The sequence below is a fragment of the Silurus aristotelis genome, assembly GCF_946808225.1.
Source record: "Silurus aristotelis genome assembly, chromosome: 9".
NCBI lineage: Eukaryota > Metazoa > Chordata > Actinopteri > Siluriformes > Siluridae > Silurus > Silurus aristotelis.
In genome coordinates this window covers 15,668,198-15,696,098 of record NC_139582.1, presented here as the reverse complement: position 1 = coordinate 15,696,098, position 27,901 = coordinate 15,668,198, and the positions used below count along the sequence as shown (strand labels likewise).

At 40.1% G+C, this 27,901-nt stretch overlaps 3 protein-coding genes across 3 annotated transcripts; 2 read left to right on the top strand and 1 right to left on the bottom strand.

Annotated features, from left to right (window-relative positions):
* The first annotated feature begins 233 nt into the window (after positions 1–233).
* Positions 234–3,340, top strand: fam177a1 (family with sequence similarity 177 member A1). Its single transcript, XM_083551150.1, has 5 exons — positions 234–421; positions 1,721–1,906; positions 2,041–2,107; positions 2,605–2,702; positions 3,107–3,340. Exons 1-5 carry the CDS (start codon positions 353–355, stop codon positions 3,263–3,265), a joined length of 579 nt encoding a protein of 192 aa, XP_083407276.1. The 5' UTR covers positions 234–352; the 3' UTR covers positions 3,266–3,340.
* Positions 3,341–4,631: 1,291 nt separating this feature from the next.
* Positions 4,632–9,652, bottom strand: ppp2r3c (protein phosphatase 2, regulatory subunit B'', gamma). Its single transcript, XM_083551082.1, has 13 exons — positions 9,083–9,652; positions 8,768–8,892; positions 8,365–8,469; positions 7,993–8,105; positions 7,815–7,912; positions 7,599–7,669; positions 7,073–7,205; positions 6,804–6,859; positions 6,641–6,716; positions 6,410–6,546; positions 6,153–6,290; positions 5,902–5,961; positions 4,632–5,793 (listed from the first exon to the last, which is right to left on the bottom strand). Exons 1-13 carry the CDS (start codon positions 9,171–9,173, stop codon positions 5,605–5,607), a joined length of 1,392 nt encoding a protein of 463 aa, XP_083407208.1. The 5' UTR covers positions 9,174–9,652; the 3' UTR covers positions 4,632–5,604.
* On the top strand, positions 9,607–27,746 carry prorp (protein only RNase P catalytic subunit; the record flags this gene model as incomplete). The annotated part of the gene is made up of 7 exons (XM_083551116.1): positions 9,607–10,578; positions 11,249–11,296; positions 11,484–11,616; positions 22,371–22,478; positions 26,613–26,755; positions 26,830–27,025; positions 27,615–27,746. Exons 1-7 carry the CDS (start codon positions 9,650–9,652, stop codon positions 27,744–27,746), a joined length of 1,689 nt encoding a protein of 562 aa, XP_083407242.1. The 5' UTR covers positions 9,607–9,649.
* Between the last annotated feature and the right edge of the window lie 155 nt (positions 27,747–27,901).

Sequence of the window (27,901 nt, the reverse complement as noted above, 5' to 3'; positions counted from 1 at the left end):
TAATATTTGCTGTTATATAAAAGCCACAATGTCGTAATTGTGTGATTTATTTCATATATAACAAAAAAAACAAAAACAAAAAAAAACGTTTTACCAGCCAAAAGGGAAATATGATTTTTTCTTTATTTCTGTAAATTCTGTATATATTATGCAATACAAAATAATATCCATCATAGTCTAACGGTTTTTCCAACTACCGAAAGAGGACGCTAAAGGGTTAATTCAGTGTCTAAACAACCAACGAAGAAAAAAAACACGGAATTTACAAAAACGACGAACGTTGTCGGAAAATGGGTGGGAAAAGAAAACAAAGCGCCCAGTTGAGTATCAAAACAAAAAACGGGAAAACAAAATGGCGGAGTTGTCACTGTTCGTCACAAACGCTAATGTGTCTCTGGGACAAACTATGGAACCTGAGAAAGTAAGTTTTAATATTTGAGATAAAATGCATTTTATCGTAAATTCGTGTTGGTTTAAAACATAACGAGTCGATTTGGTTTGAAAATTACAAGTTGTTCGACTTGTTAGCTTGTTGCTAAGGAAGTTATCCTGCTAATTAATCTAACAAATACATTTCTTCCTCACGCCTTTAATTCTGTATAAAATGGTCTCTTTGTTATTAAATAATATTATATTTTTAATCGGTCAAGTTTTATTATGTTAACAGGACGTGTCTGTGGTAAATACGGTATAAGATGTTTTTGTGTAAACACAAAGTATCACAATCATTTCTATACAGAGCCACACCCTGATTTCTGGGGCTGAAGCTGTCAAGCAATATTTTCTATTAAATTATTAGAAATGTTGAATTAGGGTTTGTATAGACACACACACACACACACACACACACACACACACACACACACACACACAAGTTACAGACAAACATGCACAGTAAAAAAATAAATAAAAAAAAAGCCTTTATACATTGGAATTTGTTTGACACATTGATATTGTTTATGGTTGTACACTTTTCTGGCCATAAAGCTTCAGGCTTCTTGTCTCGTCTCGTTTTGTCTCGCCTCGCCTCGCCTCTCCTCTCCTCTCCTCTCAGCCCAGTGCAAAATAAAACTCACTTTAAAAGTTCTTAAAGTTTGGAGGAACAGTGATCTCAGCTGTTGCTTCTCGGTGGAGGCTCTGGATGACTGATCAGAAGGTTGGGGGATTTAAGCTCCCACTGTTTGGCTCTTAAATAAGGCCCTTAATCTGCTCTGCTCTGCTCATCATGTATCAGAGCTGACCTTGTGCTTGAACCTCAGCTTCCTACCACGCTGAGATGTACGAAGAAAGAGTTTCATTGTGCTGTAATTTATACATGACAAGTGAAAGCCCTGTTTTACAGAGTCACTGTGAGAAAAACAGAGACTCTCCTCTTTCTATGGATGATCGTGATGTTGATCCTGAAGTCGTGACTGATGACGGATCAAATTTCTTGTAATCTGTTTTCCTTCATAAATCCTGAAACATAGTGGATCCTATTCAGATCCCTCGTATCTGCAGAAATCTCACAAGAAGTTTTTGTAATATATTTCTCAGGTTTTTACAGCAAGAGACCAGCGCATGGATGTGCTCCAAATCAGAGTGCACATTCAGCATCCTGAAGCCTGTGACCAGAAAAGTGCACAAACAAGCGCTAATAACAGAGGATGTTAAAATTTGATAGGTGTGTGTGTGTGTGTGTATTAATAGTCTTACTATGATGATGATGTTGATGTTGCAGAGCTCAAACGTGGTAAAGGACTTCGAGAGTGTGGAGCTCGGCAACCCGGCGAAAAAGCAGAAGACGCCACGCAGAACTATTTATTTTGCCAGCGGTGAGATGATGGAGGAGTACAGCACAGACGAGGAGGAGGAGGAAGATGAGGAGGAGCGGCGCAAACAGAACGCCATGAACACCATCGACCCGGTGTGTGTGTGTGTGTGTGTGTGTGTGTGTGTGTGTGTGTGTGTGTGTGTGTGTGTGTTTACTGTGTAACATCTCAGTCAGTTTTCTTGGCTCACTGTGTGTGTGTGTGTGTGTGTGTGTGTGTGTGTTTCTAGTCTAAATTGACGTGGGGTCCATATTTCTGGTTCCACATGTGGAGAGTGGCAACAAGCACCATCTCAGGTAACAGCAAAAGCACCTCCAGCACATCACCACCTTGTCCCTGCAGAAGCCTCCTGGATTCAACATTTATATTTACATAAAATACACAGGCATACACTTTATAGCCAAAAGTTTTTGGACACCTGACTATTAGACAGATATGTGCTGCTAGCAATATAACAGGAGCTCTTCCACTTCAACCCATGTAAAGCAGATCTTCATGGAGCTGGCTTTGTGCACGGGAGCATTGCCATGCTGGAACAGATTTTGGGTCTCCTGGTTCAAGTGAAAAGAAAATGTTCATGCTCCTGCATCTGAAGACGTCCGATATAATTGTGTGTCTCCGACTTTAGATATAAACATCTTGAGCAGAGATTCACGGCTGCATTCATGTTTTGCTCTTACACAGATGAATGTATAGATGTGATACCACAGAGCACATCATAACCCGTGTTTTAGGTGTAACCTCTGACTCTGTGTGGGTTTGTGTCAGTGACGCTGATAGTTTTTGCTTTTAGTGTGTGATTATCTGGGAGAGAGAATGGCGTCAGTCCTGGGCATCACCACGCCCAAGTACCAGTACGCAATCGATGAGTACTACAGGATGAAGAAAGAGGTACACTTTCAATGTGTACTGCATGTGTATGTTTGTGTGTTTGTACATTTAGATTGGAGGTCGACCGAAAGCGGATTTAATATCGAGGTCGGATCCTATTCGACCGATAACCGAATAATAACCGTTAGTTTTTAAAATACTGGATAAAAAGAACATACGAACAGAAAGTAACACTTAAAAAAAAAAAAAATACATTTGCATCCATAAATGAATTGAAAAAAGACACTTCGAGGCGTCAGTTATTCGCCTCTAGGGGCCGCTCTCTACGCAAATTATTAATTTTTTTGCCGATAACAATCAGCTATTGGTGCCTATTAATTAGCAAATCTGCAAAAATGGGTCGACCTCTAATTTATAGAGCTCTCAGCACAGTTTAGAAAACACTTTGACTTCGGTTTGCTCAGGAGGAAGAGGCCGAGGAGGAAGATCGTCTTTCTGAAGAAGCCCAGCGACGTTTCGACAATCGGCAACGTGACGAAGAGCAGAATCCGACAGTGGAGCAGCCCGAAGGGAAGAGTTCCTTCGTCAACATGAGCTTCGAAGTGGAACAGGAGTCTTCATGATCCAGCACCGTCTCTCATGATCTCGCTTTCTGTTATATATTTATATATCATAATATAAAACCAGACTCAATGACATCACTGATTCATTTCTGATCGCATTTAACCAAGAAAACTATCAAAACCGAGTGCACTCTGTACATTTCTACACCTCTGTGTGTTACTGTGTGTATCGTCTTTTATAAGCGTTGTGATTTTACGCGTGTGAGATGAGACGGAATTCGTCCTTATGTAGCACACAAAACAAACCCGATACTTTCAGTTGATTACTGATCCGATTCGGTTCATTATCAGAGGCGTTTACACGTCTTTCCTGTGTCTCTGTAAATCTGCATTAAACTTTCTTTTCGGCTTCTCCCGTTAGGGGTCGCCACAGCGGATCCTCCGCACGTTTGATTTGGCACATGTTTTACGCTGGATGCCCTTCCTAACGCAACCCTCCCCAATTTATCCGGGCTTGGGACCGGCACTAAGAGTGGCTGGGGATGGTTCCCTGACCGGGAATCGAACCCGGGTCGCAGCGGTGGGAGCGCTGCATCTTAACCACTAGACCACCTGCATTGTTTTAAAAAAAAGGGAAAAAATGGAGGCCAGTGAGGGAATGTGTGTTTATAGCTGCTATAACGTCCTCAAGAACAGGAACACACTTGTAACTATACGTAACTATAAACAAATTAAAAAAAAAACGATGTCTCTTTGTTTACCCTCATACCCGCCCGAGAAACAGTATTCAAACCTCATTTGAGATTTCTGATTCCGTGGCAACCCTTTTTCCCCACGTTCTCGAGTTCCCTGATCACATTTTGCAGGAAACATATACAATCTTCATTTCATATTCATACACACAGGATCAATCTGAGTGTGGAGAGAAAATGTAAAACATCATCGCTGTTACACAAAGTTGCTGTGATTTAAATGTTTTCAGTAGCGCAAGTTCTGATTCGTCCGTAGTTTCATGTCGGCCAATCAGATCAGATCATGAGTGACTGAAACAGTTGGTTAGGCCAATGAAAACAGAATAGGGGTTTAGTTCAAATAACCACACACTAAATGAATCTGACACGCCTTTACTTTTTATTATTTATTACTGTTTAATAAGAGTCACCTGTTTTATTTTATTTTTTTATTCTTTTTTTGTGGACGCTGTAGAGAAGTGATGACAGAAGTGAAGTACTGGGATGTAATGAGCAGGTTGAGGATTATTACATCACAACACTAGTGATAGAAAATATTATTACTATTATTATTTGTATTACTGACCATTAATAACTGATGAAATCATTTCCCTTTCTGAAATGTGTTTTATTCGGGTATAAAAATGAGGAAACTGAGATTGTTCACTGTGTTTACATTAATCACAACACACAACTTCAACAAACTGTATAATTTATTCATGTACACTTCTTTAAATGCACAACTCTGTAACATGATTGATCTCGTTTAAAAAAAAAAGACGTATATAACAATGTGGCTTTCTTTAATAAAAGAAAGTTAAATGTAAAGATCTGTTAAAGTGAATTGTATACGAATTCATTCAGTTTTACCGGCACCCTCACTTAGTACAGACGGGGAAACTTTTATTTTATCATTTTCTTTTTAACTCTTACATTTAATAATATTCTTACACAAGGTCTTTTTTAATATATACAGCAAACATTTTTTAAAAGCCACATTTATTCCGCACCTGTGACAATGTGGAAACATTCAGCATTTCTGTTTTTTTAGACACGTGTGTGTTCCTGTTGTTTCTATGCAACAAACTTGGTAAAAGACAAAAATACACAGTAATTGGACCGTGACTGAGTGCGAAATAGTTCTGTTGAGTCCAAATGTGATTTTTGTGTCTCTACCAAAAAAGAAAAGATCTCCAACTAGTGCAGAACATCTTTGGTGAGTTTTACCAGTTTCAGCTGAATGTTTAGACAAATGAACTGTCCGGATGCAGAGTGTGTGTAAGTGGAGCAATTTTTTAGGAAAATGAAGTGGAACATCTGGACGTATATATTTATATAATAATAATAATTATATATTTGTTTGGTCAAAGTGAATCAAGTGTTACATTACTGAGCTTGTTGCATAAAAACAAAAGTGCATGTATGTGCCTCAAAATAAAACTTGGTGTTTTCACACTTTTCACAGACACAAAAAATAAATTGTTCTCGTTTTCTTTATATTTTTTAAATATATGTATTTGAATTAAAGGTCAGTATTTTTTTAACCCGGTCTGTCCAAGGGTGCCAATAATTTCAGCACTGACGATAATTTCAATTAAACAAACACCTACAAACCCAGACTGCATCTAATCATGTCCAGGTTTTAATTCCTGCAGTGTTTTCTGTGGGTCACGTGTCGTCTAAGTCGACCGAGCTGCTCTCGTCGGTGGTGACCAGCACCTCTCGGTTCTCGTAGGTCCAGAAGCCGTTGAGGTCGATGAGGATGCTGGTGACCGTGTCACCCTGACCGCTGTTCACCAGGTCCTGCAGCGTGATCTTATACGGGTCTCTCGGTTTCACCATGTCGAAGATCTCGTCCTGCATGCGTGCGCGCACACACACACAGATTTGTACACACTTTTCTGAGCTGAGTTTCAAGGGAAAGTGCTAAGATGAGAATTTGTCATGATATCAAAGGTCACAAACCTTCACATCCTGAAAAGACACAGGCTCCTGTCCATGAATTTTCATCTGCTCCTGGATGGCCTACACGCACACACACCGCACACTTTTAATCAGCTATAATGTTTGATAATTATATACAACTTTAATTATAATATATAACATCCACGTTCATGTTCTACTAAACCCCAGTGTTTGGAACACAACCTGAGCAGCAGTACATTAAAGTGTAATACAGGAAGAAAACAGTGAATGAACTAAAATCTTTTTCTGACCCTGAAGAAGTAGTTGAGAGTGAAGACGTTGATAAAGCCCCTGTTCTCCATGTCCAGCAACTTGAAGATGTACTGCAGTGCTGCCGGTTCCTTTCTGTTCTCCAGAGCCAGGACAAAGTCCAGGTACGTTTTATAGTCCTGAAACACAATGAGGATCACAGTCTCTAACACAAAGTAAATGCACATTATACATAGAGAATCATAAGAACACACCAAGAATTGTGTGTGTGTCTGTGTGTGTGTGTGTGCGCGCGTACCATTTCCCCATCGTAGGTCAGACACTCCTGATATACACGATCCAAGAAAACACTGGTTAAGGTTCCTGTGCCATAGCGAGACAATTCCTCTTTACTCAGCATCCCATTATGATCTTTATCTAGGTTCAGGTACTGACCTACACACACACACACACACACACACACACACACACAATTTAAAACAATCTTTAAAACAAATACTAATCAGAGCTTTGTTCTTTCTATTTTTACCATAAACGCGGAGTGCAGATGGAGCGGAGAACCAGTTGGACTCCTGACTCTCCTTGGACAGCTCTTCATCTCTGAGCTTCAGATAAATACATTTACATTATAATCAAATTCATCAGAGTCTTAAAACACGCAGCTTCAGTGTTCATGAATAAATCTTCATTACCTCAAGCAGATCGTCCAGAAAACTGCAAGCCAGGATGTCCTGAATTTTTATTTTACCTAAAAAGATTTAGAAACACATTCAGCTATTTGGTTGTATAAGTCACGTTTAATTCTATATATTCTTTATATTCTCTGTAGTATATCTTTCCTTGACCCCCCCACATCAGTTTACACTTTTATGTAGAAATGCCCTGAATCGTGTCCTGAATCTGTACAGTGTGTGTATTTGTACAGTGTGAATGAGAGAGTGGATAAAGTACAGTAACGAACCCGTGCGCAGAGGGTCAAGGAAGAAGAAGAACTTGCGCACAGCCGTACAGACGTAAAAAGAATAGAAGGATTTCTCCAAACCGTCCAACTGAGGCAGAGTCGGGATGAGCTCCAGGATGTAGTTCTCCAAATCCTAAAGACAAAAAAGGGAACAATAATAACAGGAGACGTTGTTCTGCTGTGTTCACAAACCGCACAAGCACGCGTCAGTAGATAGTCGTTTTACTTTTTACTTCTCCACAAACTAATTTATAATCTATTGTTCTTTTCCTCTAATAGGAATATTATATTTAAATGTAAAGCTCTGGTCTGAGCAGACAGAAAACCCCTGAGGTGTTAGTGTGAGTAGTGATGGAGCTGAAAGACTCAAAAGTCTCAGAGAATTCAGTGTGTTGTGAAGATCACACCATCACATCCCGCTGCTCTCACAAAGCCTAGATGTTTCCAGATGGAGTCAGGTTTACTGTAAAGTTTTACAAGCATAAAGAGTTTATCCGGAGAGATTTGTGTTTCTGAGGATACTCACAGACTCGCGGAGAAAGCCCTGTCCCGCGACATCATACAGACTCAGACCGATCCTCGTCTGGTGAAGCCACACTGACCCCAAAACAGCACAGGAGAGAAGAGAGAAGAGAGGACACATATTACACTCTATACATATTATACTCAGCCTTAAAATGTTCATGTGTGTGACTCTCACACACACACACACACACACACACACACACACACACACACTCACCTTTTCTCATCACATAATTAAAGAACTGCATAATGGAGATGCGTCCGTATGGGTCGTTATGCAGCAACTTGGCGTACACTCTGGCAGTAAAGAAGAGTCTGAGGACGAGAAACAAGGAGTTTTATTATTAACATCAAACACTTCGTATCTCACAGCTCACGTCCACCTTTACACATACTTGCACTTTTCTCCTGCATTCTCTCCGACCTTCAGGAAGCTCTCGTAGCTGATCATGGCTTCGTCGCCGCTCGTAGGAGGCACTTGATGTTTATCGAGAAGAAACCAGAGGTTCTGTAGAGGGAAAAAAGGCATAAATGCTAAATATTACATTTAACATTAGATTATTTTACATTTTAATTTGCATCTTTTTAAACAGCATATAGAATTCGTGCATCAGCCTGATTGTAATATATTTCTTTTCACTATATAGATTATATAGATTTTCTCTACTCTGAAATTCACTGATTTATTTAATCTGTATTTATCCTGGGTAGTCATATTGAGACAAAAGAATGCAATAGGAGAAAAGAGGAACAGGACACTTCCTCACCTGTAACTCTTCGTTGTCGAGAAGCTCTCTGCTTTTCCTCTGCAGAAACACGGCTCTTGACTCCTCTCGCAGTTTCTGCAGCAGCACTTCATCCTCTGCAGGAAGCTGTCCACAAACACTGACAATTAATGTGCATCGACCACAGACAGTCAAGAAAATAATATTGAGAAAAAAAGCAACAGAAATTATAAAAAAGAATCGGAATAAAAGTAATATCCATCTAAGAATTAAAAAAATTAAACAAGATATAATAGTAATAAACTGGGTAAAGCAAAGAACTGAAGGTCAGAGACAATCTTGTTCTTATAGAATAAGAACAAGATTGCTCTCTTTCCCCAGAGGTCCAAGATGCTCATTAGAATGATATGAAACTCCAGGCATGCAGGAAGAAAAGTACACTGACTCTGTAGTAGAAGCGTGGGATGTGTTTAAAGCTCCCATCTGTATTCCCTCCTCCCTTCCATTCACTGTAATATTTAGTGAAGAGCTCAATCTCCTCAGCTTTCTTCTCTTCTTCACTCATGAGGTCTGTAAAACAAAGAGATACATGGTCGGAAGAGATTCTTTTTGTGGAGAGTTTATAAAGTGTGTTTTGTCCATTTTGAACATTTACGGACATTTCTCCAGCAAAAGTATGCAATTGTCGTTGCAAAGGTTCAATTATAATTATGAATGACTCGCAAACCATCGTATTAAAGAAGTATAATAAATATCACACCACGTTTGGTCGATGCAAGTCTCCTTTTCAGAATATCTTTCCAGTGTTCACTTTTGCCGCTGGTCAAATTTGGATCTTTCGAGTTTTCCATAATAAACCTAACGTTTACTTTCCCGTCTTGAAGGTTTAACCGGCTGTTGTTTACGTTTCCGCCTTGGTCGCGTAATAATGACGTATCAGTACGCGGCGCGATGCCGGTGACGTCACCCCGGTCGCTTCATTGCTGATGGTACCCACATGAGGAGTTTTGGAGTGTTTTCAGGTTTATTTTATATTTTTATTTAATATATGTTTAAATGCTGTTGAACTCTGTTTTAACAGAAATAAGAGACGCAGAAGAATCCCCGATATGGTCTGATTAATCATTTTTATCTCATTTTGTGTGTGTTAGCGGTTTATTTGTAATGAGTGTAAATGTGAGGTGCTTTCAGTGACACCTGGTTTGTTATAAACACATGATGAACAAAAGGTCATTAACAAGGTCTTAAATCCATTAATCATAAAAATCTCAGAATGTATTAGTGTTTCCACAACTTTGTAAAAGCATCCAGAAACCTACAGTTTGCAATGGGATCCTTTATAATAATAAATTCAAGGACTTGTCTCAAGCACCTGTGCCCCCTACTTAGGCGGCCTCCTTATCACCAGCATATCCTGCTTAATAATCACCCTTACTGCACCAAAGGAGAGAGAAGACCATCAGAGCATCATGGAACCAAACACACGGAGAGAACGTCTTTCCCAAAGTCAGTGTTTGCAGCCGGCAATGCCAGAAGAACTGCTGAGATTTTACAGAAGAGATCAGGATCAGGTCAGGATCAGGTCAACACTGGATCACAGAAAGTCCGCACAGCTTTGATAGCTGAGATTCCTGATCGTGTTCTGAGCACTTCAGAATGGAGAGATCTAAAAAGCAGGATTTCCAGGCCGGAGCGATTCGAGTTGAGGATGATAGAAGGAATGCTGTCTGCTGACACTGACATCAGCATCGCTAAATCTCTTCTCAACTACGTAGCTGCTGAAAACAAAACCTTGTCGTATGAGCTCCTGCTCAAGTATCTGGCACTTTGTGTTTCCGGTGGCCATCATTCAGAGGTTTCAGATGTTTACGACATCATGAAGAGCTGCTATAAGACTCTGGACACTGGAGCATACAGTTTGTTTGTGAAAGGCCTGAGTCAGACCGAGCGCTGGAGGGAAGCCCTGATCATCCTGAAAGACTTGAAGAAGGTTATCACTCCATCATCCAGGAATTATGGGGATGCTGTTACTGGAGCTGTTCTTCATGGAGACAGGGAGACCGCTTGGAGTCTGTATGGTGAACTGATGGATCAGGGACTGACACCCAATCAGGAAACATGGCGGTGTTTGTTTGAGAGTGGTGTGAGTCAGCGTGCACACACAGACCAACTCCTGGCCATCCTGAACTACATGAGAGAAAACCAGATTTACCCTGAGGAGAAGCTGAGCAGGAGCATTAAAGCGTGGTTTGAAAGGTAAACAAATGCATCACAAAAGGGGTGGAACAGAATCCTCTCATCGCAGCAGTGACTCCAATTTATATGTACAGAATTTATTATATAAGTGTAAATAAGTATTACAGATAAATAGAAAGGCTCTGGGCAGTGTAGAAATGTGCAGAAACAGGTGAGAAAGTAGACTAAGAAAATAAATAAATAAATATATATATATATATATATATATATATATATATATATATATATATATATATATATATATATATATATATATGTGTGTGTGTTATTAATGCAGGATGTGTGTAAAGCACAATAGATGTAGAGAATAAGTGATATATACATTTACAGTATGGAATATAAACACTTATACACAGTGTATATTCAGATGTGATACCTTTGATGAAGGTGATTCTGAATTTGTTTTCCTTCACACGCGAATGTTTTGTTTGCCGGGATGTCAATCAAACAAGCCACGCCCTTTGTCATAGAGATTGTCTAACAAGAAGTCAGCATTTTAGGGGACATCTTCTCTGGAGATGAAAATAAATATTAAAATAGATGTAAATTATTCTTATCATCCTCACACTTTTTTATTGTTGCTGTTTGTATTAATGAGTTCTCTTTTACAGCACTATGTCTAAGCAGAGCTCTGAAGTTGTTTGTGTTTTTTTTTTAAATCCTTTTACAGTTTACCAGATGAGAATTGGAGAGGAACCTTTACTTCCGTGGATCCACGGTGTGTAGATAAATTCATTCATTTTACTTTCCTACAGTTCTGATGTGATTCTGTGCACGTGTGGGATTATTAAAGAAAAAGCAGATTATTTTAGTAAATCTGGAGTAATATACAGTTCTTTTAAAGATTCTGTTATAGATCTGAAAAGCTGTACACGTGATATGGATGCGTTTGCTTTGTTGGATAGGGGAGTGTGTCGGAGCTGTGGTACACAACTGGAGTCCATCCAGCTGACGGACGATGAATACATTCAGCTAAAACACAGAGTGATGGAGGATGTGATCGAGGGCCAGGATGTCTTCAATAAGACCACACCGGAGGTTTGTTTTTAATTTTCCTTAACACATCTGCACATACGCCCCCTTCAGGAATTACACATTACTGTCACCAATCTTAGAAAACTCACACACGTGTATCAGAGATACAAGATCAGCAGTGGGGAGAGTAAATAAACAGTATATAAAGAGTAAATAAACAGTATATAAAGAGTAAATAAACAGTATATAAGGAGTAAATAAACAGTATATAAAGATTAAATAAACAGTATATAAAGAGTAAATAAACAGTATATAAAGAGTAAATAAACAGTATATAAAGAGTAAATAAACAGTATATAAGGAGTAAATAAACAGTATATAAAGAGTAAATAAACAGTATATAAAGAGTAAATAAACAGTATATAAAGAGTAAATAAACAGTATATAAAGAGTAAATAAACAGTATATGAAGAGTAAATAAACAGTATATGAAGAGTAAATAAACAGTATCTAAAAAGTAAATAAACAGTATATGAAGAGTAAATAAACAGCATATGGAGAGTAAATAAACAGTATATGTTTATTTACAGTATATGAAGAGTAAATAAACAGTATGGGGGAAGTGTAGTAAGAGTATAGAACGGTATAGGGACAGAATTGGGTCCGTATGGGAATGGTATAGTAACGGTATGAGACAGTGTAGGAACAGTAGGAATTTTAATTTTGGTTTTGGCCGCACAGCTTTGAATATAATTTAATATAAATGTGAATCCTCATTTGCTGAGTTGAGCTAATAGAATAGATTTCTTTGTTTTAAGATGACACTAAGGAAACGGAACAGGAAAAGTTAATGAGTTTAGTGTTTGGAAACTGCTCGGGGACACAATATTCATAATCGCAGTCCACAGCTTTACATTTGTTTTACCATCAGTGACCACCAGATGGCAGCGACGTCATATTTGTGTGTGTTGATATCACCGCTTCACACTTCTTCATGTAGCTGCTCACCCACTAACTGCTCTGAAAATAGAGCAGGAACTAAAAACATGATTACAAAAATCCTTATTGTACAGATGAGGATTTAAACACTGCACATGAAAATACTCACACGATTCATCAAGAGATTTATTCCCAGCAGCTGCTTTGTGTAATCCAGCTGTTTGGGTAGGCAGTATGTCCCATGTTAGACGAGTATTAGGACAGCTGTCTTTGTCCTTATTTTGGACACGTGAGCAGTGTGTGTGTGTCAGTCTCAGAAAAGGCAATCCCATCACTCCATTTACAGTGTGTGTCAGACTCCTAAAGTGACGACACCCATCAAAGCCGAGACCAAATTGGAGAGTGACGTTTTCATCTTTACTGTGCCACATGTGATAACAGAGCTGTGCATGGAATAAAAGCAGATTGACACCAGGTCAGCATGTTAGGAGGTATTAAAAGGTATTAAATATATATTTAGAAATAAAACTGCATGCATATAATTCCAAATCGATTTCAGTGTATGCTGTTTTTCCCTCAGACGCTCAGTTTGCAGATGTAAATAGAGTGCAGGCCTGCAGACTTACTGCCTACTGCTACATTTAGATGTGAGTTAGGGGCTTTCCACTGTGTGTGTGTGTGTGTGTGTGTGTGTCAGTCTAGCCTGCATACACACCATTCAGTATTAGGAGAGAGTCAACACACTCGCAGGCTGTCACGCGTCTCCTCTGAAATTCCCTCTGTGGCAGAAACACGATGCTTATTTACATTTTGCCGTTTATTTATAATCGGCCCTGCGATGATGTTACGCCGTGTTTAACACACACACCAAGTTTATCCTACACATTCTGCATATGATACCAATGTTCGCTGCAAACTCACTGCAAATATACAGACGCAACTCAGATATTTATATACTACAGATAAAAAAGTTTTGCACATGCAACAGTTTTAAAGTCACTTGACGTAAAAAGCTGAATAAATGCAGCCCTTAAAAAAAAAAAAAATCTTTTTTAAAGAGTAAAATTTTTTAAGTGTGTGTGTCTGTGTCTGTGTGTGTGTGTGTGTGTGTGTGTGTGTGTGTGTGTGTGTGTGTGTGTGTGGTGAGACACTAGTTTGTGGGTGTTATGGCTGAGGCTCATTGCGGCACAAAGGGGTTTCACATTTCAGCCCTCAAAGGCCTCTCACATGAGTGACCATGGAAAGTCCCTGTGTGTGTGTGTGTGTGTGTGTGTGTGTGTGTGTGGCCCCCCACTGCTGAAGTGAAACCACCCCAGCACTCTACACCCCTCCTACAGATCTCACACTTTATTTAAAGCACACGTTTATAACGCAGTAATAAGCAGCAAACGTCAGATTTTTCGATGTTGAATGTGATGTGGGTGGTGCGGGAGGTACATCTAACAATCTACGGAATATATACCGATCTCGTGCATCTTTCTCTGAAATTGGCTTTGGATTCGCACATCATCATCTTCCTGGAGGAATGTTTATGAAGTTTTGAGGTTTTTTCAAAGCATAATTTTCATCCCTTCTCACTAATATGACGTCCAGGTCGAAGGTGAACGATGTTCAGGAGAATAAAGTATGCAAAGTTGGCTAGAAATAGCGCCAATGCAAATTCAGTGATTGTTTCAGTTTGTCCGTTCATCTCCCTTTCGGATGCAAATGGATCAACACTTCTGTAGAATGTTTCGTTTCCTGCTCGTCCATGGAGAAGATACGGTGAAGTCTCAAACGAGACTATAATTATAAAATTATAATTCAATTAATAAAAAATCTACTTGATTATAGTTGCATTTAATGTTGTGAAGCATCAAAGGACTCTGGAGACTCCTTCCAGATGTGTAAACCTCGTAAAGCATCACTGTCTACATACTATTTTATTCTGTAATGGAGCACGTGCTGTGCACGTCCCGGATGAATGAGCTGTTGCCGTGGAAACACAACAGACCGGCCGCAACGATTTGGTATCAAAAAGTTCATTTTCTGCGTTTTTTTCACCTTCAAAATAGTCCCCCTGCACAGCAATACAGCGCTCCCCGTGTTCTTCTGAACATGTCCTGGAAGTCTTCTAACACCTTCTGCGAATCATGCTGGATCTCCGCTTGTGCTGGAACATCAAGTGAGATTGTGTGGATTGTTTTCCGACGATCCTCCTGCACGAGTTGTCGAATGGTTTCGCCATTTTCAGTTTGAGCTCGTTGAAGGTCTTCCTGATCTCTTGTCGTCTTCCAGTGATGTTCTCCTGCGATGACTCGCGTCATGTCAAACGTCTCCGTGGCAGATGTGGCCAGTTTCACGCACAATTTCACATTTGCTCTTCGCTCTAACGTGCTGTCGGGATGAAATGGCAGACGTGGGAACGCACGTGGGTCCGAACAGCACTGGTTACACTGTTAGTCTTTTTGATACCAAAAAGCAAGTTATACTTGTATAAGTCATGTATGCAGGGAGGATAGGAAGTTGTTAAAGCATGGGAATTTGGTTTGGAAGGTCAGGAGTTTAAATCCCAGCACCATCAAGCTGCCGTTGGAGGTTCTTTGAGCAAGCTTCTCAACCTTTTCAGTTTTATGAAAGTTGTTCAGGATAATGAATTCTTTCATTTCTTTGTAATCTTGCGACGACTCCATGTGTGCTCACTGTAACGCTCCTCTACCACATCGTCTGCTGCTTCCTGAACCACCTGAGCACCAGAATCGGCTTTGACCTGCTTTATTTACTGAAAACGGAAAGTTAATTGTGTTACTCATCGCCTGCCAGAAGTTCATTTCCATTTTCAGTAACACTGCAGTGTTTTTGATGTCGACCCTCAAGCATTTTGTGGTTCATTATAATAATGAATAACAGTCGTTAATTCCAGAGCGATTGTTCAGGCGGCACAATGGTGACATTAGACGAGGTCACTGTTCCTCATGCGAGCGTCAGCTCTGTAAAAGTGACTCACGCTGCAGGACGTGTTCAGGAAGAACAGACAGATTTACTGTAATACCCTGACCACACTGTTACTTCCTGATGGCTCTCTATTCCTATATACGTTTATAAATGTGTGTGTTCGTGTCTACACACACACACACACACACACACACACTCACACACTATATGGACAAAAGTTTGTGGATGCCTAAGTCCACATTTATTCTCCACTTGCTGTTATAATGAACTACACTCTTCTGGGAAGATGGTCCAGTAGATGTTGTGGAGATTCCTCCAGCTACGAGGGTGTTAGTGTAGTCATGTACTGTACTAAGGTGAGGAGGTTCCTGGGGTGCAGTCAGTGTTCACAATTATCCTGTTCAATAATGTTGGATCTCTATAGCAGGAGATCCTCCACATCTTCTAAACCATGGAAAGCAGATCTTAATGGAGCTGGCTTTGTGCATATTGTCATGCTGGAACAGGATTTGAGTCTCCTAGTTCAAGTGAAGGCACAATTTCATGCTCCTGCATCCAAAGACGACCGATACAATTGTGTGCTATTCGTTATTATAATTTATATTTATTTGAATAGAACAATTAAAAAATTTTTTCAAATGTTCGTGTAGTGAATTCATGAAAGAAATGACCATGCCTGCGGGACAAAGCTGTGAATACCAGATGCGTTTAAAACAGTGTTTTAAAACAGTTAATATTATGTCTTTTTTGGAATACTTTTATGGATGAATTAAAAATCTGATCATAAATTGTATGAAATAAAACATTTATGGTATTTTGGCAGATTCTCTTATCCCGAGTGAATTTTATATCGTTCATACACCTGAGCAGGTGGGGGTGTAAGGGCCTTGCTTGAGGGCCCAGCAGTGGTGGGATTTGAACTCACAAGCTTCTGATAAAAGGCAGAGCGTGTGGATTAACATGTCCTGCGGTGGAGTTACACTTTGATGGTCAAATACTTAGAAATGATCATGAGTCAGGATTGGAAGTGTCTTCTGACAAAATGAGTGCACGTCCTATTTTTACTCAGCGCCAAGAAAAACACAGACTCGCATCAAAAGCTGTTCTCTAGAAAAGCAAATACCATGACACACACACACACACACACACACACACACACACACACACAAGCATCTTGTCAGCAAATATTTTTTTTTAAGGTTTTGTGTTGTGCAGAACTCTGCAAGTGTTTTCTCATTAGAACCCAGAATCCTTATTGAAGAACCTCATCAATGGTTCTTTACAGATTCTAGAACCTCAGACCCTCTTCTAGATCCTATCAAACCCTACGGTGTGACACAACTTTAAGTTGTAAAGGAACAAAAGTAACAAGTGAGATTTATTGTAGTGTGTGTGTATGTGGGTTAATGGTTATGTAGCGTGCCACACCCGCTGCAGGGCGGAGTCTCGCTCACACACACACACACGTGCACGTGACCCAGAGTGGGAATCCCCGCACTTTCTGTTCTCATTGAGCTTTGACAACGCCATGAAAACAAACCTGACCTTTGCAGCAAAAAGCACACAAACACACACACACACACACACACTGCATTTCACACATTTCATCTCGGTGTTCTCACAAAGGATAAGAATGTGCCATGCGTGTAATTATAGCTTTATTTACATATCAAATTTTAAATGTCACCGTAGTATACACACACACACACACACACACACACACACACACACACACACACACACACACACACACACACACACACAAAGCTGTTCTTCTATTAATAATTTTGTCATCAAGAAATAGAAATCTATTTATAGGACTCTATTAAATGTGACTAAGAGCAGCTCATAGTGCATGCATTAGAAAAATGAAGAAAAAACACACACACACACAAAAGTTCTGTTTTAACAAAATATTATGCAGTGTATTAGACATGAGAACAAATTATTGAAAAAAATTATTATTTATTAAAGATTTTGAGTGCTTATAAAATAATAATAATATCAAAGTAAATTATACCGCATTTATATAATTATATTAAACATTTTCCCAAAGCACCTTAACAGAAATAAATCTTTTTCTTCTTCTTTCGGCTGCTCCCATTAGGGGGCGCCACAGCGGATCATCCGTCTCCATACCACCCTGTCCTCTACATCTGCCTCTTTCACACCAACTACCTGCATGTCTTCCCTCACCACATCCATGAACCTCCTCCTTGGCCTTCCTCTTTTCCTCCTACCTGGTGGCTCCATCTTCAGCATTTTTCTACCAATATAATTCATGGCCCTTTTCTGCACATGTCCAAACTATCTCAATCTCGCCTCCCTCACCTTGTCACCAAAACATCCTACATGTGCTGTCCCTCTAATAAACTCATTTCTAATCTTGTCCATCGTCGTCACTCCCAACGAAAACCTCAACATCTTCAGCTCTGCTACCTCCAGCTCCACCTCCTGTCTTTTACTCAATGCCACTGTCTCTAAACCATACAACATCGCAGGTCTCACCACAGTCCTATAAACTTTCCCTTTCATTCTTGCAGATACCCTACTATCACAAATCACTCCTGTCACTCTTCTCCACCCACTCCACCCTGCCTGCACTCTTTTCTTTACTTCTCTAACACACTCTCCATTACTTTGCACTGTTGACCCCAGGTACCTGAACTCTTACTCCTACTGACTTTCATTCCCCTTCTCTCCAGCACATATCTCCACCTCTCCAGGCTCTTCTCAACCTGCTCTCTACTCTCACCACAAATCGCAATATCATCTGCAAACATCATAGTCCAGGGAGACTCCTGTCTGACCTCGTCCGTCAACCTGTCCATCACCACTGCAAACAGGAAAGGGCTCAGGTCCAACCGACTTTCCATTCTTCATCCTCTTAATCGCTGCTCTCACTTCCTCCTTACTAATCAAATCTACATTCTGCTTCACCAACTCCACATCCTCCAACCTTCTCTCTCTCTGATTTTCCTCATTCATCAGCTGCTCAAAATACTCCCTCCATCTTCTCAACACACTCTCCTCACTAGTCAACACATTTCCCTCTCCATCCTTTATTGCTCTAACTTGCAGTACATCCTTCCCAGCTCGGTCCCTCTGCCTGGCCAATCGGTATAAATCCTTTTCTCCTTCCTTAGTGTCCAACCTCTCATACAGCTCCTCATATGCCTTTTCCTTGGCTTTCGCCACATCCCTTTTTTACCTGCTGCCGCATCCCACTTCTGTTTTGCCAACCTCTTTCCCCTAATGCTCTCCTGCACTTCCTCATTCCACCACCACGTCTCCTTGTCTTGCTTTCTATTTCCAGATGTCACACCAAGTACTTTTCTAGCTGCCTCCCTCATCACTCCTGCAGTAGTTGCCCAATCATCCAGCACCTCTTCACCACCACCAAGCCCCTGTCTGACCTCTTCCCTGAACCTCACACTACACTCTTCCTCCTTCAGTTTCCACCATCTTATTCTTCTTTCAAACCTTACTTTCCTCCTCTTCTTCTTCGCCTCCAAAACCATCCTACAGACCACCATCCGATGCTGTCTAGCTACACTGTCCCACGCCAACACCTTACAGTCTCCAATCTCCTTCAGGTTGCATCTCCTACACAGAACATAATCCACCTGTGTGCACCTTCCTCCACTCTTATACGTCACCCTACGATCCTCCTTCTTCTTAAAATACGTGTTCACCACTGCCATTTCCATCCTTTTAGCAAAATCTACTACCATCTGCCCTTCCACATTCCTCTCCTTAAAACCATACCTACTCATCACCTCCTCATTACCTCTGTTCCCTTCACCTACATGCCCATTAAAGTCTGCCCCAATCACCAATCGTTCTTTCCTAGGTACACCATCTACCACTTCATCTAATTCACTCCAGAATCTTTCCTTTTCCTCCATCTCACAGCCAACTTGTGGAGCATAGGCACTGATGACATTTATCATCATCCCTTCAACTTCCACCTTCACGATCATCACCCTATCAGAAACTCTCTTCACCTCCACTAAACTCTTACTGTACTCTTCCTTCAGAATCACCCCTACACCATTTCTCTTCCCATCCACACCATGATAAAACAGTGTTAACCCACCTCCAATGTTCCTGGCCTTACTCCCTTTCCACTTGGTCTCCTGAACACACAGCATATCTACCTTTCTCCTCTCCATCATATCAGCTATATCTCTCCCTTTACCCGTCATAGTACCAACATTTAAAGTACCAACCGGAACCTCTACTCTCCTACACTGCTCCTTTTCCTGCCGTCTCTGTAGACGCCTTCCTCCTTTCCTTCTCCTCCTTCGGCCAACAGTAGCCCAATTTCCACCGGTACCCTGTCAACTAACGATACCTGTGGCGGTCGTTGTTAACCCGGGCCTCGACCGATCTGGTATGAAATTCTCATTTGTGATCTGCATATTTGATTTGGCACATGTTTTACGCTGGATGCCCTTCCTAACGCAACCCTCCCCATTTACCCGGGCTTGGGACCGGCACTAAGAGTGCACTGGCTTGTGCCCCCCCTAATGGCTGGGTTACCTTAACAGAAATAAATGATTTACAAAAATAAATTTCAGAAATTAGTCCTTTACTTTATCCCTGATGAGCGAGTCAGAGGCGACAGTGGTGAAGAACAAACTCCCTGAGACTTTGTAAAGAAGGAACCTTGAGAGAAACTCAAAAAGGGAACTTCATCCTCATCTGTGTGTAACTAAAGATCTTTTCATTATAGCTTTATTATTACTGAGGTTTTCACCTTTTCTGATGGAGCCCTAAACCATTCTATTTATTTTAATCAGTCCAAATCCACCTTCGTGGTTCCTGAGTTTAACCCCCACAGGAACCTTGTGTATCTTCATGCTGTTCATGTGGAAAACATCCTGATCAGCACAGAGTGGTCTCCAAGTGCAGAGAACTCCATCAGTGTACAGGCAGGTCTAGAGAGCAGTAAAGGACGAGATCATGGCTATCTGACGAACACGTGTAGCTCCACAGAGCGAGAGAGAGAGCGAGAGAGAGAGAGAGAGAGAGAGAGAGAGAGAGAGAGAGAGAGATTGTGTTTGTAGATGTGAATGTGTTCATTTCGAAGTTTACAGGTTCCATGTTGTAAAGATGCCAATGCAGATCCTCAAAACACTCAACCCTGAAACACTGGAGGAGCAAAACAGCTTATTAACAGCCACGTAAACCAGTCAGACCTGACCATCTCTCTCTCTCGCTTACACGCACGCACACGCACACACACACACACACACACACACACACACACACACACACACACACACACACACACTCAAAGCCGTTCTTCTATTAATAATTGTGTTGTCATCAAGAAAAAGAAATCTATTTATAAAACTCTATTAAATGTGCTCATAGTGCATGCATTAAAAAAATTAAGAAAAAACGCAAACATTGTGCACACGCACACACACATACGCACACACACACACACACACACACACACACACACACACACACACACACACATATATACATACACTCCTAAGTGGACTTGTGGGTTTTCCCTAACATTCTTTCTGTGGTTTGGTATTAAAAACTTCTAGAAATTCATCTTTAAATCTCCACTGACAGATCTGTGTGTGTTTGTGTGTGTGTGTGTGTGTGTGTGTGTGTGTGTGTGTGTGTGTGTGTGTGTGTGTGTGTGTGTGTGCACAGTGTTTGTGTTTTTTCTTCATTTTTTTCTTCACACACACACACACACACACACACACACACACACACACAAAAGCAACCAGTACATTAACAATGCTGCAGTATCCACAAAAACATGTAGAAAGGTGAGGTGGGAGCGCAGCGGTTGGTCACTGATCAGAAGGTCGGGGATTCAGACATGTAGAGGCAGATGTGTTAAAACAGACAGGTGAGGTGTGTGTAGAGAGAGAGACGTGTACAGACCTGCAAAGAGATGTGTTTAGAGAGAGCGAGAGACATGTATACAGTACAGTGGTGCTGGTAATTAATGTGTTATAAGTTATTTATAACACTTGACATGTGAGATGTGACAGTGAGACACCCGTCTGTCTCTTCGGCAGCAGTGAGACACCCGTCTGTCTCTTCGGCAGCAGTGGGACACTCGTCTGTCTCTTCGGCAGCAGTGAGACACCCGTCTGTCTCTTCGGCAGCAGTAAGACACCCGTCTGTCTCTTCGGCAGCAGTGAGACCCCCGTCTGTCTCTCCTTACTTTACAAATTTCAACACACACAGATGTTTGTCTGCACACACAAATACACACATCTGCTATCACACAGAATGATCAGCAGAATCTCATCTGTCTTGTAAGTAATGGAATTCACTGACTTCCTTCTGGCTTTTTCTTCTTTTGTTTTGGGTTAAATGGGTCAGTGGCGTCTGGCCAACATTAAGATGTAAAACACAAACACACACACACACTCAGAATTAGAAATTCCACCTGGAACCAAGCCAAACACTCCACCCTCACCTCACAGCTTCACCTCTACAGCACACACCTTTGTTCCTCACATCAACCTTCTCATGCCACAGTGCATTCCACGGTGGTGTGTGTGTGTGTTTGGTGGTGTGTTAACGTTGGTGTGTGTGTGTGCTGTGTACTGTATTAAACAAACACAGCACACAGTACAACACACAGTACAGCATGTCCCAGAGTGTTCTACTTACAAAGCCTGGCACTGAAGACTCCTTCCATAAACATTATGCTGAAAGAGCTGTTGCTATAGAAACTAAACATATTTAAGCAGGTGCATGTATGTAAACCTGCACAACTGTTAGTGCTGCCGTTCTCGAGAAGTAATCAACACCTTCTGACCAATCACAGGCCGAGTGTAGTGCTGTAATATTTTATTCAGATCAGTTCAGATCATAATCACATCTTCTGCTCTTCTGCAGATTCTTTTACTTTGAAACAAAAATATCAAAATGTGCCACTTTTTTATTTACAGGAGCTGGAAAGTTTTAAGAGTTTTGTGAAGAAAAAGCCTGCGTTTGATGTCATTATTGACGGCCTAAATGTGGCGAACATCACACCCAAGTGTGTGAAATCAGAGACGGTAAGTGTTAAGTGTGTGTTAAGTGTTAAGTGTGTGTTAATTGAACTTCTCTGACTGTGATGCACAAAATACTGAGAGACGTGAACCCTTTTTAACCCTTTCATCTGATTACCTCTTTCATCTATCGCATTAACCCGTTCATTTGATTAACCCTTTCATCTGATTAACCCTTTCATCTGATTAATCCTTTCATCTGTTTAATCCTTTCATTTAAAAATTGCAGGAATGATAGTATATTGGTCACTGGCGTTCAGCTGACAGCTGTTTTCACTTTGTCTTTATGTGGAACTGAGTGTAGATTATGAGAAAAACAATCTGAATGATTACAGTATCAGACCGCAACATAACGACATTAAAAAAGTGAAAGGGGTCTGAATAGTTTCTGAATGCAGTGTGTGTGTGTGTGTGTGTGTGTGTGTGCTCGCGTGTGTTATGAGAAGCTGCGGTCCGAAATGCAACTGCGGGTTAATTGAGTTGATAAATCTGCTGCTCTTCAGTCTGTGAGATTAATAATTCAGAAAACCTGCGATTACTCATCGCTAAGAAAAGGGAAAAGCCTTCTGATTAATGCCGCTCCTTTTTCGCCGCTGCAGCGCTGCGTCTGACCCTGTTCCAGTTTTCGTTTCTCAAAACGTCTTTTGGCTTTGACTCCTAGGTTATTTTCAGTTGTTGTTTTCTCCCCGGCTCCGTCCGCTTCATCTACAGCCTTTTAAAATCAAGAGGTCAAACACTAACCCAGGGGTGAGAAAAGCACTAATCGCCGGACACTGAATAAATACACAGTCTTAAATTCATTTCCTCTGGACTGCAAATGAAGTGAAAGCTTAATTAAATGAAGATGTGTTGCTCCAGCAGGGGGTGTTCTAGAGTAAAACAATTCAACTACTCAGCTAAAAAGTGTGCGAAAGAGCAGATCATTAAAACCTTGATATAAAATGAGCTGTTGCTTTGAAAAGAATAAACTCAGGCAACAGCGCATTGATATAAAGCAGGCAATTTTATCGGAAGTCTTTGGGCCATTTTTGCCTTCACATGGAATTGGAATTCCAAACCTGTTCCAGCACGACAATGTGCACAAAGCCATCTCCATGAAGATCTGCTTTACATGGTGTAAAAGATGTGGAAGATCTCCTGCTGTAGAGCTCCAACACTATTGAACAGAATAGTGTTATGGATGAATGTGAACACTGACTGCACATCAGGCCTCCTCACCTTCTCACATACATCACTAGCTGACTTTACTAACACCCTTGTAGCTGACTGAATCTCCACAACATTCTAGTGGAACATCTTCTCAGAAGAGTGGGACTTATTATGTCAGCACATGGGTCTAAATGTGGAATGGGATGTTCAAAAAGCACATAGCGATCGTATGTTAGGGTGTCCACAAACATTCGGGCCATGCGGTGTCAAAGGCTTATTTTATTTATCCCTGAGGGAAGTTCACGCCTGTGTGCCGGAGTGTAGCTTTAACTGTACATGGAACAAGCTGTCCATTTGCAGGTGAAGAATCGTATCCTGGTTGCTGCCACGCCTCAGCCCTCAGCACTGTGCTGTACTCAGTGTGCTCATGTTTTCGTTTAATCTTCAGCGTTCCGCTGATTCTTTCCTGTTCACATGACAGGGTTAAATTGTGAACGTTAAACAGGTCGTTCTGGTGAGTGTGGTGATTTCCAGCTCATGTACAGGACACAGTTCACTTCCTTATGATGAATTAACAGAAATGATAGCACAACTGCTGAGTGTGTGTGTGTGTGTGTGTGTGTGTGTGTGTGTGTGTGTGTGTTTGTGTGTGTGTGTGTGTGTGTGAGAGAGAGGGAGAAAATCGTGTCGGTGTGTGTGACTGCAGGCTTCATGACGATGGGAAAGTCATAATTCTGCACTAGAAACCTCCTCTCCTTTAATGCTCAGCTTTCTGTCTCAGAATGAGCAAGAAATGTCAAATGGAATATATTCAAATAAAATATTAACAATACAAATATATGAATGTGTAAGCATGTAAAAAATAAATACTGCAGATAATCATTTATATATGTTTAATAATAATTATAATATCTATAATTATTTTATATATATATATATATATATATATATATATATATATATATATATATATATATATATATATATATATATATATACAAATATGTGTATATTATACAGTACCGACCAAAAGTTTGGACACACCTGCTCATTCAAAGAGTTGTCTTTATTTTTATGACTATGAAAATTGTAGAGTCACACTGAAGACATCAAAACTATGAATTAACACATGTGGAATTATATACATAACAAAAAAGTGAACTGAAAATATGTCATATTGTAGGTTCTTCAAAATAGGCATCAAGAGAATGCCAAGAGTGTGCAAAGCAGTAATCTAAGCAAAAGGTGGCTACTTTGAAGAACCTACAATATGACATATTTTCAGTTGTTTCACACTTTTTTGTTATGTATATAATTCCACGTGTGTTAATTCATAGTTTTGATGCCTTCAGTGTGAATCTACAATTTTCATAGTCATGAAAATAAAGAAAACTTTTTGAATGAGAAGGTGTGTCCAAACTTTTGGTCTGTACTGTATATAATAATATATATATATATATATATATATATATATATATATATATATATATATATATATATATATATATATATATATATATATATTGTAATATTTAATAGATAAACAGATAAAATGCAACAGAATAAATATGTATTAAAATGATCATTAATATAAAATAATACAATTTGAAATAATATAATCGATAAAAATAATATGTGAATATGTACGTATGTAAATCCAGTAATACATAAAACCTGCACCTAATTTAATTTTTAATTTGCAGATTTTTTTTTTTTTTGTGTTTATGTTAGTAGAATAAAACTATAACGTCTTTAAATAGCTGAATTATCTAATAAGGTCATTAATTTATAATTTATAAATACTATTTTCATATTTAATGTAATGTACAATGCAGCAGTGCTGATTTGCAGTTTACAGACATTTACAGCGCGTTCCGCGTCTGAGCGTCACTTCCACGTCTGCTAATTACAGAACGCTAACGTGCTGCTATTCATAACTCCAGGAAGAAGGATGTGGACCTCCGCACGGCTCGCCATTCTCTTATTCTTCAGTATTCCAGACCTTTCCTCAGCCTGGTTATTATTAGCGTGTGGTCGTTTACTCATTGGTGCATTTCCGTCACTTGTATGCGATGCAGCAGGAAACGTGTCCAGCGTACGCACTGGGGATGAGTCACTTTCCCAGGTCTCAGTCACCACACTGGGGGGAATTTCCTCTGACATTTTCATCTTCATCGTCAGCTTCATCTTCACCATGATGAATAAACCTCATATTTTTACGTCATCATTCAGACGTAAAAATGTCCCCGAAAGCTTCCCTTTTCCGTCACTAACATCACAGAGTGTAACTGAGTGCTGAGGCGATTAATTTTTATTGCACATTACCTGGAATTTGTGATCGATTTTGGCACAATTTTTGAGTCAAACTTTCTCATCATTATCCTCGGTGGGGTTTTTTTTTTTTTTTTTTTCGGCTTTTTTTTTTTTTTTTTTCATTTTTTTAATATAGACATAAAATGTGTTGTTTAATTTTTGCATAGGTGAGAGCATTTGTGATTTATTTTATTATTTTTTGGACTGTACTGGACTAATCTTTGTATCTTTGTATTTTTAAATATCTATAATATATTTATATAAATTGCTGTTGGCACTTCTGGTTAGATGCTGACTGCATTTCATCAGCTCTGTACTTGTACTCTGCACAATGACAATAAAGATGAATCTAATCTATAATTAATGTAATCACATTACGTTGTGGGTTCATAAAGAAAATGAATAAAGCATTTGGTTGTCTTATTATTATTATTATTATTATTATTATTATTATTATTATTATTAAAAACTGCAGGATGTAAACAAATCTCTGAGATTTCTGTGATTTTGAAAGTGACATGGCTGTTGGTGCCAGACGATCTGGTTTCACAAATCTCCTGAGGTTTTTACACACACAGAGTGATAAACATTTTTCTAGATAAAGTTAAGAAGTTCAGTCTTTGTGAATGCTTGAGAGGATACAGAGGCAATATGGCTTCCCATCATTGTGTCTTGTAGCTGTTAGCAGTGGTCTCGGAGCTTCAGGGACTGAACGTCCTGGTTCTGGGAAGAAAACACATGCAGCATCCGTCTCGAAACTGGAACAGACATGACATGAACCAGATCAAACAGAAAGCACACTGTTTCTTCACCGAGAACATGTGAGTAGTGATGCGTTCGTTATGTTTTCCACACTCCTCTGTATTTTCATGACGTTTTTCTGTCTCGATCTCAGCTCGGAGGACGACCCGTTCCTGCTCTACGCCGCACTGCACTCTGGGAACCACTGTAACTTTGTGAGCCGGGATCTGATGAGGGACCACAAGGCGTGTCTCCCGGACAGCGCCACCCGACGTCTCTTCTTCAAGTGGCAGCGAGGACATCAGCTCGTGCTCAACAACTTCATCCCGGGGAAAAAGATTCGCTTTCAGGTGAGTACAATCACAGAATTCAAGCCATATACACTATATAAACAAAAGTATTGGGACACCTGCCCTTTTCTGCCATATCTGCTTCTTCTCCAAACTGTTACCACAAAGCTGGAGGCACACAATTGCATCGAACATCATGGTGGGTATAATATAATTTTTTTCTTCACATGGAATTGGAATCCTAAACCTGACAATGAGCATGACAATGCCCCTGTGCACAAAGCCAGTTCCATAAAGATCTGCTTTCCATGGTTTAAGGCAGAAGATCTCCTGCTAAAGAGCTCCAAACCAATTGGGATGAATGTGAGCGCTGACTGCACCCCAGGTCTTCTTACCTCACCTACATCAGTACCTGACTTTACTAATACCCTTGTGGCTGATGAACACAAATGTCCACAAGCACACAACAAAAACTAGTAGAACATCTTCCCAGAAGAGTGGAGGGAATTATAAGAGCAAACTGGGACTAAATGTGGAATGCGATGCTCAAAAAGCACATACTGTACATATGACCAGGTGTCCGCAAACTTTTGGCAACACACTGTATATCTGTCAAAGTAGATCAAAGGGGTTTACTTTGTTTTTTCAGAGGACGTCAGTCTATGATACAGTGGTCCAGAGTAGTGGAAGGACGTGGCACATGCCCTACGATGAGAATGGAGGAGAACGGAGCACATATGAAGTTCCACAGAGGTGGCTGTGTCTCTGTAATGATGTGTGAAATGTGTACAAACAATAAAGAGTTATAAAGAAATGGATGTGTTCGTTAATGCGTTTGTTAATGAGGTGCAGTTAATAATGTTTTTGTGCACGTCTTTGGGAAACACAAAAAAAGGGCAAATGGTTTCTGTGTGATAAAAGATAATATATGGAATA